Below are 13,908 nucleotides of genomic sequence, written 5' to 3'. Positions count from 1 at the left end.
GAATATTTTCGCACTCGCTTCTAGGTCAGGGCACAGAGGTCTGAGTGTGAGTTTACATCAAACGTCGTCTAGTGAGCGCGTAAAAAAATGACATTAAATGTATGACGGATTGTACAGCGCCCCTAGCGGAAACTTTCAAGAACTAAAATTTTCATATATTATTTTAACGCGCTCTCACTAGTGAAGACGTTATATGTAAACTCACACTATAAATATAAATATTAAATAACACTAAGCCCTCAGAGCTTAACATTGTGGAATCTTATACATAATTATAATATACCTAACTGTAACAAGTGTTATATCACTGCTACGAGTTGTATTAGCAACGAAAAATGTAGTTTGATGCGCTGTCGAATGTACATATTACGTGTAGATTTTACTAGATCCGTATTTGGTTTCGGTGAACATTTTTCCGGTTTTCCGGCACCTGACGGGAGAAGTTTTCCCGTCCAAGAGCTTTAAACGCCAAGTCGCTCGTTCACACCAATATGTACCTACTCGTATTGTCCACCGTCAACATGGTGCTTACTGTAAGCCCCGGTACTTAGTGAAAGTAGGGTTGCCAGTTTTGGATGCGCAGATTTCAAATAAAATTAAAACATAAGATCATAATTTGCTAAAAATTCATGCACCGCCAAAAGAAAAAAACTTACAGTCTTGCCCTTAAATGGATCAATCCACTTGCGCGTCTTCTACATAGTTTAAATGTAGGTATAATCTATCTATATTAATCTAGTCGTTAAATTCCATTAGGTACTGGACATGGATAGGCGCCTTATTCCACGATTATCCCGGATTTCCTGGGCGTCTGACAACCCTAAAGTGCGTGAATTCGGTCTGTTTTTGTCAACATAAAGCTTACAACACATACCTACTTGCTACATAGTACTACAGTAGCAAAATAATCAATCAGCCGCCGACATTCAGCCACAAGGCTGCGTTTATTTAATGTAATTAGCGCATTCGCTTCGACGCGAACAAAAAGCTGTACTTATAATATTTGCTGCTATTATGTAGCGTAATAATTATCGGATCAGATCGACGCGGATAAAAAGTTGAATAGTATCTGATAAAAAAACCGCTAATACAGTTATTCAAAGCCTTTGATCATGCATTTATTTTGTTCGCCATTTTTGTTCTCATGAGATAGTAAGATGAAAGAAAATTAATTTATTGGGACGTGTGTAACAAATTATGATTTAATTAATGGTCCACGTTATGGATGTGACCGTGAAGCAAAATAGCGTTGTTCGAGTTGTTGTAACATTTAATTAATAAGAACAACAATTATTACCATAATCGTACGAGTAGTCTGAATCCGTTTACAGTTGTTGTTCTGGTAGTGACAGCGGCAACGACATCAAGGTTAAAAAATAAACATATTAATTATTATTCCTATCGAAGTCCCTAAAATAAAGTGAGTGATGTGTCACCGTCGGTTCAGTCTACACGACCGGACAAACGAGATTACACTAATAAGAACCCATGAATATTAATATTTGAACTTTAAACGCACTTCATTAATTCTGCCTTCGGTTAAATGTTTTACAGTAGAAAAATATAAGGAACGATATCCAACGTAGACTCAATTAGCTCGATAGGTTGCTTTAAATATAATTTGACTAATTCACGTTTGAGCTTAGTATGAACATACATTTTCATTCTTCTAATGCTAAAGTCATATTTCGTTTCCATGCTAAGCTGCTATACCAGCTTTAATGAATTTTGGTAAATGGTAATTAATTATAATGATATTCAAAAATCATATTGATTTAAATTATACAAATAATATAGAAACGTGAATGTTGTCAGACCTTTCGCGATTATTTTTGTGCTGTTTTGTCTATTGTGATTTCAATAATGCATGTATGTTAATTAGCCATTAAGATACAAAGTAAATATTACTGTTCCTTGCGATGATTTACTGACGTTCGCGCATTCCTCTGGATGTAAAGATCAAAGTAGCAAATGTCATTTGGCTTAAAAAGCTTTCGGGCAGTGAAATTAACTAACTATTACAGAAACCTATAACAAATATACTTTCGCGAACACTAATAAAATATTTCATTAGGTTATTTATAGCAATAGCTTAGAAAATTTTAGATTCCAATCGCTAGCTTTTCAAACAAAAGCATTGATTAAAAATTAAAAAATGTACGGTTTCTGCTTTCGTGAAAGGTAACATAATCCTCCTTTGGTAAATAGGAAGTAATAGGGATGTTTCCTGGGTCAAAAAGCAAGAGTTTTAATTAGTCCGTCAGTTAACTTATCAAAAAATATTCTACACGTATTTTTCACTTTTTCAAACTAATGAAAATTTAAAGAGATAAAGCGCGCCAAAGTTCATAAGAAGAGGCCCGTGACGTCAATGCGTGCATAAAAGTGCCGCACGTTGTGACGTCGTGCGGAACTTCAACGCACCATAACTATGTAATTATTTTTTAGATTGACAAATAAAAATATATGTGTCCAATATTTTTTGATATTAAACATTACGGACTAAAAAAACTTTTTTAGGAAACTAGTCTATTCAATATCAGAGGAAGCGGGCACGGAATTAAACTAACCTCAGGACTGTTAATGGAAAGTCTCTGACGAGTCGCTATTTCATAATTAATACGAAACATGCGTCTATGCATTTACAGATTCATCAAATGTTTGCGTTTGAGCAATTCGCTTTGCTATTTTTTAATTATTTATTTAAACATAGCATAAAATAATATTCAAAACATTCATCATTGCAAAGAGCAGTCATTCGCACCTATGATTTCCTCATCTAAAAAACGTGTTTGTAATGTTAATTATGTTTTTGCTGCTTTATTATTAAGATCATCGCCAGAAGCTGTGTGATGGATATAATAAGCCTTACTTAAATAAAATAACATGATTGTTTCAAAGCTATATTTGCGATCGAAACATTAAACATAATAAATGCCTTTTGGTTTAATTTTAATGGCTTCGAACAGACAAATAAACGTTGTAGGAGGTTAAGGTTTTTTGCCTGTTCAAATAGAAATATACTAAACTAATATTTACACACACTTAAAGTACATACTAGTGCCGTTTCTATGGCACATTGACATATCGAGAGCCTCCACGTGCTATCGCAAGATCCTGTCAAGCTGGTGTCGCTTTAAAGGTTAACGTGCGCGCTATTCGAGACTTTCAAGATTTTGATCCGCAGGTGCGCTCGTAAAGAAAAATCGATTTATAATCTTATCCGGAATCCCCACGATACGCAATGGAGGCTCTCCATTCTTATATTTGGCAGTATTTTTATAGCTTGGCGCTCCCACGTAAAGTATTAAGCGGGACCGGTGTGGTGGTGCCACCTGAAAATATTTTCAGTCTATATGCATTTTTACTAAGCTCCTTGAATACCAGTGGTTTCATTGTCGGCCTTTGAGTCGGTTTCAAGTAGAGGTCAAATATTGACTGCCAACTTTTGGTGGTTGACGAGCTTTGTGCTGTAGGTCCACGAGTTGTCACTTGCCTTTGCGTAGACGCCTTTATGGAAGGCGCCGTCACCGGCCGGCTTGTGAAAGCCGAAAAAGAACGACTAGTCGATCTTTGAGAGGTATTTTCAGTCAAAAACCTCGAAGTTCTGAACGTGTTGAAAACTTTAAATGCATCTGGTTTTTCGGTTGTGGTTTTGAAAATAGGTTTAACAGTCGTAGAAGAGCTTGGCTGGTAAAAGCTGTATCTATTCCTTGGTGTTGTAGTTACGACCGTCTGTTTTGTAGTTGGTTGTGTAGTTTCTCGGGTATAACTCCAAGAGTTTGTGGGTTTCAGTGTTCGGCTGGTAAAGGTTATCGGTTTCTGCGTAGTCGTACCTTTAATTATAGCTGATCCATAAATCGGTTTGCTTGAACTTGAAATACTTCTTGTAAAGGACCAATCTGTGGTTCTTTTAGTTGTAGTTGTTGTTCTTTGAGTGGTAGAGGTGGTTCTTGTGGGTCTTTTAGTTGTAGTTGTTGGCCTTTGAGTAGTAAAGGTAAATGTTGTGGGTCTTTTAGTTGTGGTTGTTGGTTTTTGAGTAGAAGTAGTTGTTGAGGGTCTACTAGTTGTAAAATATGTGGGCTGCGGGACTCTTGCCTTAGATACAGTAGGAATTTCCGTAGTGTCCTTTGCATAAGTTAGTTCACGATTGAAGTACGGTTTGGCAGTAGTCAACCGTGTTGCGGGTTTATCAGTTGTAAAATAAGTAGGTGATGAAAACCACCTCGTAGTTACAAAAGAAGGTTCCGTTGTTTTCTTTATAGATAATTCTCGTTGGTAGTAAGGTTTGGCAGTGTTCGAACTGAGTGTTGAGGGTTTGCTAGTTGTAGAATATGAAAATGAAGGAAACCTTGTCGTAGGTACAACAGAAGATTTAGTATTGAACTTTATAGATGAGAACTGACGTTGAGTAGGCTTGGTAGTGGTGGTCCAAATGAATGGCGTAGTTGTAGTCGTGTAGACTCTGGTTGTAGAAATGGTTGTGGTTGGGGCTTTAGTAGTCGGCTTGGTGACTGTAGTAGCTTCAGTCGAAGTCCTAAGGGTTCGGGGCTCGTAACTTTCACTAATGGTCGGCGTCGACGATACAGAGTATGAAGGTGACGGTTTTCCTAACTCCAACCGTTTTGAAGGCGTAGCGCTCGGCGTTAACGATACAGAGTACGAAGGTGACGGCTTTTCTAACTCCAACAACTTTGAAGGCATAGTATTCGGTGTTGACGATACAGAGTATGAAGGTGACGGCTTTCCTAATTCCAACCACTTTGAAGGCGTAGCGTTCGGCGTTGACGATACAGAGTACGAAGGTGATGGCTTTCCTAAATCCAACCACTTGGAAGGCGTAGCGCTCGGCGTTAACGATACAGAGTACGAAGGTGACGGCTTTTCTAAATCCAACAACTTTGAAGGCGTTGCGCTCGGCGTCGACGATACAGAGTACGAAGGTGATGGCTTTCCTGACTCCAACAACTTTGAAGGCGTAGTATTCGGCGTTGACGATATAGAGTATGAAGGCGACGGCTTTCCTAAATCCAACCACTTTGTAGGTGTAGCGCTCGGCGTTGACGATACAGAGTATGAAGGCGATGGCTTTCCTAACTCCAACCACTTTGAAGGCGTAGCGCTTGGCGTTAACGATACAGAGTATGAAGGCGATGGCTTTCCTAACTCCAACCACTTTGTAGGTGTAGCGCTCGGCGTTGACGATACAGAGTATGAAGGCGACGGCTTTCCTAAATCCAACCACTTTGTAGGTGTAGCGCTCGGCGTCGACGATACAGAGTACGAAGGTGATGGCTTTCCTAACTCCAACCACTTTGTAGGTGTAGCGCTCGGCGTGGACGATACAGAGTATGAAGGCGACGGCTTTCCCAAATCCAACCACTTTGTAGGTGTAGCGCTCGGCGTTGACGATACAGAGTACGAAGGTGACGGCTTTTCTAACTCCAACAACTTTGAAGGCGTAGCGCTCGGCGTGGACGATACAGAGTATGAAGGCGACGGCTTTCCTAAATCCAACCACTTTGTAGGTGTAGCGCTCGGCGTTGACGATACAGAGTATGAAGGCGATGGCTTTCCTAAATCTAACCACTTAGTAGGTGTAGCGCTCGGCGTTGACGATACAGAGTATGAAGGCGACGGCTTTCCTAACTCCAACCACTTTGAAGGTGTAGTATTCGACGTTGATGATTCAAAGTAAGACGGCGATGGTTTTTCTAACTCAGACCACTTTGATGGGGTAGTTTTCTTGTCAATTTTAGCTGGTTTTTTCCGGAAATCATTTGTTTCAATCCTCCTCCATACTTTGATAGGTGGATAGGTGCTCCATGTCGTGGTCGTTGAAGGAGTAGTAGTCGTCGTAGTCGTCGTTGTAGTTGTTGTTGTCCTTCGGGGCGTTGTGTACGGCTCAGACGCCTTTCCCAACACGGGTAAAGTAAGCTCATCAATATTGTCTATCTTATAATTCAACCAGCTATATGGAGAATCAGAATTTTTCTGATAATGGCTCGATTCTAGTATTTTACTAAAGCCACCTCGAACAATCGAGTTGATGGAGAGGTACGGCGGTTTCAAATCGTCGATGTTCGGATTGTAGTCGAAAGATGCATTGTTACGTTCATAAGAATTGAACGTACGCGGTCTCATACGAGTTTTCGCTGGTACGTCCTTCAGCTGACTGTCGCAGTCTACAATGTACTTCTTCGTGTTATGCTTGCAATGTTGAGGATACACTACCCAGGCAAGGAATCCATCGCCCTGCAGCCTCGTGTGTTCTTCTTTTATTCGTAAGGCGCACTCCAAGTCGTCTGATATATCTTCATCCCTCAATGCAGAGCAGGGGAGGCCGCAAGCCTTGCCAGGGCCGCACCAGTACAGCTCACTGATTTGGAAGAGTCCGTGGTCGCCGCTGTAATGGTTTTTGGCGGCTGTGTCGAACCGGGACTCGTGGAAGGCGATGCAGACCCACGTGGATATCTGTTCGCGTTCCACGCCGAGGGCTTGTAGTTCGCGCGCGAGCTCGCAGCGCTCGTAGATGTGCGCGGAAGCGAGCGCGAGCAGCGCGCACGTCCACAGCGCGGCGCGCAACATCGTGACTTGCGTGCGCGCAGCCTGCGCATGCTTTTACACGCGAGCCTCCCGCCACGCGCCGCGCGATCTGTGTCGCGCCCGTATTTTTAACAGTTTAAATTAATTGACTGTGAGTGAGTATTTTCCAGATAAAGGTTCTTAAATAACTGGCAGGTATACGGTAGCGAGAGGTTACAGTGCGTGGCACGTCCGGCGTCGGCTGGGCTGCGGCGGTTCACCTTGAGGTCGTCGGTCACGTCATCTCACTCCAGCGGTTCTCAACTGATATTTGTCGTTTTGCCTACCTACTTGAGGCATTTTACAAAAACGTGTGACATAAGGTCGAAGTTAACAATTTTCTTGTGGGTTAAAAGATAAATGAATTGTTGGAGGCGGCAAGATTAGCTAAATTGTGTCTAAAGGCTAAGTGGGTACCAAAATAACGGAGCTTTATGACCGATTTTACAGTGGAACAAAAATGACATACCGTAACGACACTCAAACTCTAGAACAATGGATGTAGTACCATTTTATTTTCCCGTTGCATTCGGATTGAAACTAGAGCAATACAATATGACAAAAAAGCTAGCGAGAGCATACAAACGTACCTCAATTAAAGCCTGTAACCATAAACTCGCAACCCCCGAAAAGATATACTAGAAGGATGCGGGATGAATCGAGTGAGCGCGTCCCGGATGGATTGGATTTTATTCGATAAAATAAAAAGTAAAGCGTAAGAGAGAGGGGGGGGGGTGTATCAAAATGCCAAACATTTTAATTTGCTGACATTCTCATGCAGCCTTCTCGCCTAAAAGCATGCTCATGTGAAACTAATAAACAAAAGGCTTGATTGGTATGCGGCATGCACACCGCCTGAGATGCCAACGATGCCTCACTATGAAGGTACGTGCATCATTTGCAAGCTTTAGTAATAAATAATTTGGTAGGTATTTTAGTGCATGATTTTAACATTATTGAGCGTAAAGTATTCTGTCTACAATACATAGCAAACTCCGTGTAATATTTAATTTGGTGATTGGTTTCCTAAGTAAGGTAGGTACAAGTAGTGTCCGCGATTTTAACAGATCGAACTAGACTAGAATAGGCAAAGGAAGTTTTACTTTACAATCTTAATAAGTTTTAAAATATTGAATAAATAGTTCTGCAATCAAAAATAATCAAAATATATGGAACCCAGCAGGTGAGCTTATTTGACCGGTTTTTATACAGTAACAGACAGCTATTTATATTAAATTAGCTATAAATGTTGAGTACCTCTGAAGTCCGCAGCAGGTCAATAGGTGAGACGTCGGCCTCACTTGCTTAATTCATAATGTTGTTTATGTTACTTGTTTTGTACAGTTGTTAGCAAAAATATGAATCGAAAAAATAGACCGGAAATGGCACCTAAATAAATATATACAGGGTGTCCCGTAATGTAACGTCAAGCCGAAACTGGGTGTTGAGGCAAGTTGTGCTGGTTATCAGAAAAATATAAAAAAAAAATCTATGTGGCATATTTTCAAAATAATAGGCATTTAAAAAAAATCTAAAAATTCTACTCCGGGTGACGGTCCTTTTATTCGTGTTGCCACAAATCTTCACTTTTTCCAATTTTTTTTTGTTATGTAACCCTGAATAATGCTTCTCTAAATTGTTATCAAAATTACAAAACCAGCTGCTCCAGCTTGGATGAAAAAAATACATTATTCCCAAAAAAAATTTCAAAATAAAAATCTTGCCTAGTTTAAACTGACTGTACTGAAAAAAAAAATGTACTACGCGAGTGTGGCAAGTGACGTCATAATTTGGCGCATTTAGTAAGGATTCCAAAATGGTATAACACTTGGTAATTTTTTGCTGTAATTGTCGACAATTTTTGGTTTTTTGGAAATAGTCCCGTTTTTAACTTTGTCTACCTTGGTTAAAAATTATTATTCTAATGTGCTCAAAATTAGTGCCATGACAGTGATTAGTAGTTGACATACTGTGACAAAAGTCACCCGTGCGCGCGCGCCTTTACTACCTGCTCTGCCTGCACTTATCTTGTACTTACTTGGTAACAGGGATAATTAGGATATGAAGTTTCGGTTATGGATACGGTTACGGATATTAGAATAATATTATACCGGTTTCGGTTACGGTCACGGATATGAAATCATTTCAGATTATCCGGAAGTTTCGGATAATTTCAGTTACGGAATTATTAGAATTTCAAAAATGTAGGTATAATACAAATAGCAAGATGCTGCGTGAGCGTGACCCACATAGCTACTTTATGTACCAACTAAGACGACACCTATGTATGATAAAGGTAAAACAGGCTGGCACCATCTAATGATGGTGCCAGCGAATGCCAGACAAGTTGGTAACAAATATTAAGATTTAAGGTACAATTCCAAGACGGGCCGCAGACCGCAAACTGCAAAACTATGAAATCGGCAGCGCGGCATTTCAGCTGCGGCGTGTATACTGCAGATTTCATAGAGTTTTGCAGTTTGGAATTGTACCCTTAGACTCCACCTTTATCCGAAACTATCCGTAACTTTTGAATCAGTTTCGGTTACGGTTATGGATATTTTTTTATTTCGGATATCCGATAGTTTCGGTTACGGTTACGGATATCCATAACATCCCTGCTTGGTAAGATGGCCCTCTCCGTCCCGCTCATACCTTTTAAAATGGCTTCTCCACCTCACTTAAGCCAGAAACTTGAATTATGGGCACATTAGAATAATATTTTTAACCAAGGTAGATAAAGTTAAGAACGGGATTATTTCCAATAAACAAAAATTGTTGACAATTACAGCAAGATTTTACAAAGTGTTATACCATTTTGGAATCCTTACTAAATGCGCCAAATTATGACGTCACTTGCCACACTCGCGTAGTACAATTTTTTTTCAGTACAGTCAGTTTAAACTAGGCAAAATTTTTATTTTAATATTTTTTTTTGGGAATAATGTATTTTTTTCATCCAAGTTGGAGCAGCTGGTTTTGTAATTTTGATAACAATTTAGAGAAGCATTATTCAGGGTTACATAACAAAAAAAAAATTTGGAAAAAGTGAAGATTTGTGGCAACACGAGTAAAAAGACCGTCACCGGGAGTAGAATTTTTTGATTTTTTTTAAATGCCTATTATTTTGACAAAATGCCACATAGATTTTTTTTTATATTTTTCTGATAACCAGCATAACTTGCCTCAACACCCAGTTCCGGCTTGACGTTACATTACGGGACACCCTGTATAAATAAATAAATAATAAAAATCCTTAGACATTTTACACTGCGCTTCTAGTCTCAAACTAAGCAAAGCTTGTCCTATGGGTACTAGACAACGGATATAAACATACTTAAATACTTTTTTTTTGTAAATACATACTTATTAAGTACATAGAAAACACCCAGAAAATATACTTTTGCTAATAATACCGTAGCATAGTGGGAACCTGAACAACCAAAATTAATTTCTTACCTATTCTTAATTGACTCTTCTGTCTGTCTCAGGAACTTAGCTATACGAGTAAGGTACTATTACACAATTTTAGTCCTATTTTTTTATTTACAAGAAGATGATGTTTATTTGTCCATTTAGGGATAATATTTTATGAATCCAATTTAAATCAATAAAATCTTTAAAATGACTACTAAACTTTTTTAATATCTCTTCACAGCGTATTATGTAAATGAAAATGAAAACAATATTCTTGGCTGGCTGTCGCTTTAACGTAAATACTCGTATATAAATAATTGAATTGAAGAAATGTAGGTACTTCAAATCCTTGTTGCTCTTGAAAACTGTTTTAATACAATTAGTAATAATTTCTTTACTTATGTATTTGCAGCCACGCAGCCACGTGCCTTTTTTGCGGTCGACTGTACAATTAACCTTTATCACGATTAACATCTTTAAATGTGATATTGTTGTTTGATGCGTTAAACTATTATGATTAAGTATATAAATAACTACGCATTTGCATTTCCGAAGTTAAGTAGGTACGTTCGTAGATTTATGGATAATACCTACCGTTTTGGATAGTAACATTTTGTAATAAGTATTATTCCTTATCGTAGGAGAGTAAACCAATACCTATACCTATTTGTAAAAAAAACATTCAGAATTATTTTGACAGACGGATATACAGGCGGAATTCGTTCAACCTAGCCAACTCAAAATCCAATTTCAAACAATAATAATAGGTGAAATACTAACCTACCTTGTTCTAATTTTTATTGTTTTACAGTGACTAGGTAACGAATATATACTTCAAAATATACATTAATGTTTGTATAATACCAGTGTAAGACGCGTAAAGAATTGGGTTCATAAAACAAATGATTGTTCCTAGTTGGGACCGAACCCGAAACCTCTCTCAACCGATTATCCTGTTATAAAAGCAAAAAGAAACAATGCCACAATCGAACTTTTTTGTGGAGCTTTTTTGTGACCTAGTCTAAGTATGACCTCAATCTCACCTGTTGGTATGCAAATAATGTACCGATGTATTACTTATTACTTTCCGAGTCACGAATATGTTATTAAAAATCGCATTTTCCTAATAATACACATGACCCATGACATCAGAATTTAATATTTACTGTGTGATAACAGGTTTTTCGAAATATGTTTGTTTATCAAAAAACGTCGTGTGCGCATCTTATTTGCTATGTCCGGAACAAATGCGCGAGTCACAAAGGCTATACTTAATATTCTCGCTACGGCACTTATCTATAATCTAAACTAATAAAGAGGTCAAACTGATTGTTGATCTTTAACAAAAGAGGCTTTTAAGCTTGTCTCCAAGCAATATCTGGTGCTATTAAATTCGGCTTTAAAATTATAATAAAACTTTACAAAATGTATACTTATCTACATATACATATACCTACTTCTGCTATGAACACATTTTGCAGAGTTAATATAGGTTTTTGATTTTGATACCTGTTTCTAAAAAAAGGTCTTCACAGCCAGACGAACTACGAAATGATACTCATTATAATTTATGAGTACATTTATAGAGGTTGCTTTTTTTCGTTCAGGTTACGAAACCTAAAAAGATCAAAATAGCGTCATCCTTGGTTGGTGTGGATTCTAAAATATAATTTAGCAGAGACTAATTCTGCTAATACATATAATATAGATCTGATTCTTCGTGTAGGTAGCTATAATGGTACCTATAATGTACTAAACATTGATTATTTCGATTAGTGTGTGAAGATGTTAGGTAGGTACTTGAGCCCTCTATAGCACGCAGTGCGATATAACGAGAGATCTTGATGCACTGGCTGGAAATCGATTTTCGCCCGTTTCACTTAAAGTTACAGGTAACTTTAATGATTCTGTGGTTAGTTGTTGTCCTGTTCTGTGGTTGGTGGCGGGCACAGTTAGTTCAGGTAACTTAAAGGAAGGTACAATGTAGTCTAACAAAATAGATATCAAAATCGATGCGTCAGAAAATGTTGCATAAAAATTGTGCGAGGTTATTTCTGATACGACCTGACCTGATTCTGAAAATTAATTTACCAACTGGGTCGCCTATCTGGAATCCATTTTATCCCGTAAATGTTCAAGGATTCTGGGAACATGACATAGTTTGATACTTCGAAGAACCGTAGGTAAATCAGATAACAGAGTTATAAAAGCTAATACGAGTATTATGAGGCGAAGTTAATCCTTGGCAATCATATTTCCCCTGAAGGGTGTCAAGTTCTAAAGGCTTTTCCAAAGACAAAGCAGTCCCAAGAACTGCGCTCCTTAGTAGTACTTCAGTGATAGTTGGCATTTAAAATATACTGAACAAAGCAAGATGAATTTAACACGACGCCGTTTCTGTTATCCTAATGGATTCCAAAGCGCTTGTTTGCCTTTATAATAGGAAAAAAGCATTTTATGAACAACATTTTATAATTAAAACTACTTCATCGAAGCTTTCTTTGATGATCGCCGGGAAATTGATTAAAATCTTTTGTTACTCAGTTTACACTCTTCTAATGGGAAAACATTCAATCATAACATTGCAACATAAACTGGAATCACTTCACGGAGGTAATGTTACATTTATTGGTGAGGTTATAATATGATAGTTCGAGTTCATGAACTAATGAAAATGTTTACTGTGTTGGTTTTCTGAATTCGTTGTGTATTTGATTTGCTTTGTCTGTTTTGCCTCTGACTGATAAATTAAATAGGATACTGCAGTACAAGCTACAAATAATAATACAGGACTATTCCCACATCTCGCTCCCACCGCTGCAACTCCTGTGTAGCCAGGTTCTACAGCTTGAGCGCCAATAAAACCAAACCAGTGGAGGTCAAGTTTGTCCCGGGACCGCGGGGGAAAGTTAAACTGTCATTGGAACTGCAATGAAATGAATCAGAACTACAAATACTAAGTTACAGTTTTCAATTTACAAGTTCTTTAGTGGCATTCTCTACTACATCATCCCGCGTGTTTACATGCCCAGAGGCTGTAAATGACAATAATACCGGTTTGGTTTCCATTTCCTACGTTGTGCGTCTCATCGCAATCTGTGCTCCGACACAACGGAGTCATACACGGTAGCTTTTATTCCCCATATAACGTAGAACCTTGTCATGAAAAAAACCTTGTCTACTAATTACTTAGCGCTAAATCAAGGCACCTTCCGAATGATTATTAGATCAGCATCTCCTATATTGTAATGTAAATGTTGTGTGTGATGTTGCCAAAAGCCTGTGATGTGCATTCGTTTTATTTCAATCCGATAATTCATCGGTAAAACACCCCTTGACTTATAGGCATTAATGTATAAGTAGTAATAGGGAACATGCACAAAGTTTTTAATTTTTCATAATTTTCATTAGCCTTAAATTTGCATTATCAAATCATTCAGTGCTTTTCTATAACAAAAATCGAAAAAAATCGCTCTGCTCTGCTTCGCTCCGCTTTGGTGGAAACCAGGCCTTACAAAAAACTAAAGTGTTAATTTATTAACTTTTACTTTAATTTTTCTGTTTGATTCCGGAAAGTGATAAAAAAATCAAAAATATAACTTTTAAGATTGATACGTTCAGACAGACACCAAAACAAGTAAACTTGAACGAAACCTTGTGAATCTCTCATACAGGCTCGTACGTAGCTAGCATGGAAACGACGCGCGCTGTTTACTTGATACTTACGTGGCCAGCAAATTGCATTACTCGCCAATTTGTGAACGGCGTTGTCTTTTTGCAAACGCCAGGCTGGGACATCAATTTTTATATAATTTTAGAGCCGGCTGTGACCTGCTCCTGTGAGTTATAATGTATTTTTACTCTGCTGGCTCGGTCTATTACTGGTTGAAGTTAATAGCTCGTTAA

At 38.2% G+C, this 13,908-nt stretch overlaps 2 protein-coding genes across 2 annotated transcripts in view; both read right to left on the bottom strand.

Moving 5' to 3' along the window:
• Positions 1-13,908, bottom strand: part of LOC135087166 (sensory neuron membrane protein 2) — an 88,167-nt gene that overhangs the window by 31,087 nt on the left and 43,172 nt on the right. The window lies entirely within an intron of this gene.
• On the bottom strand, positions 2,891-6,588 carry LOC135086921 (mucin-2-like). Its single transcript, XM_063981745.1, has one exon. It carries the CDS (start codon positions 6,586-6,588, stop codon positions 3,280-3,282), a length of 3,309 nt encoding a protein of 1,102 aa, XP_063837815.1. The 3' UTR covers positions 2,891-3,279.

Source organism: Ostrinia nubilalis, chromosome Z (genome assembly GCF_963855985.1).
Source record: "Ostrinia nubilalis chromosome Z, ilOstNubi1.1, whole genome shotgun sequence".
Classification (NCBI taxonomy): domain Eukaryota; kingdom Metazoa; phylum Arthropoda; class Insecta; order Lepidoptera; family Crambidae; genus Ostrinia; species Ostrinia nubilalis.
This window is presented reverse-complemented; position numbering and strand designations above follow the sequence as displayed.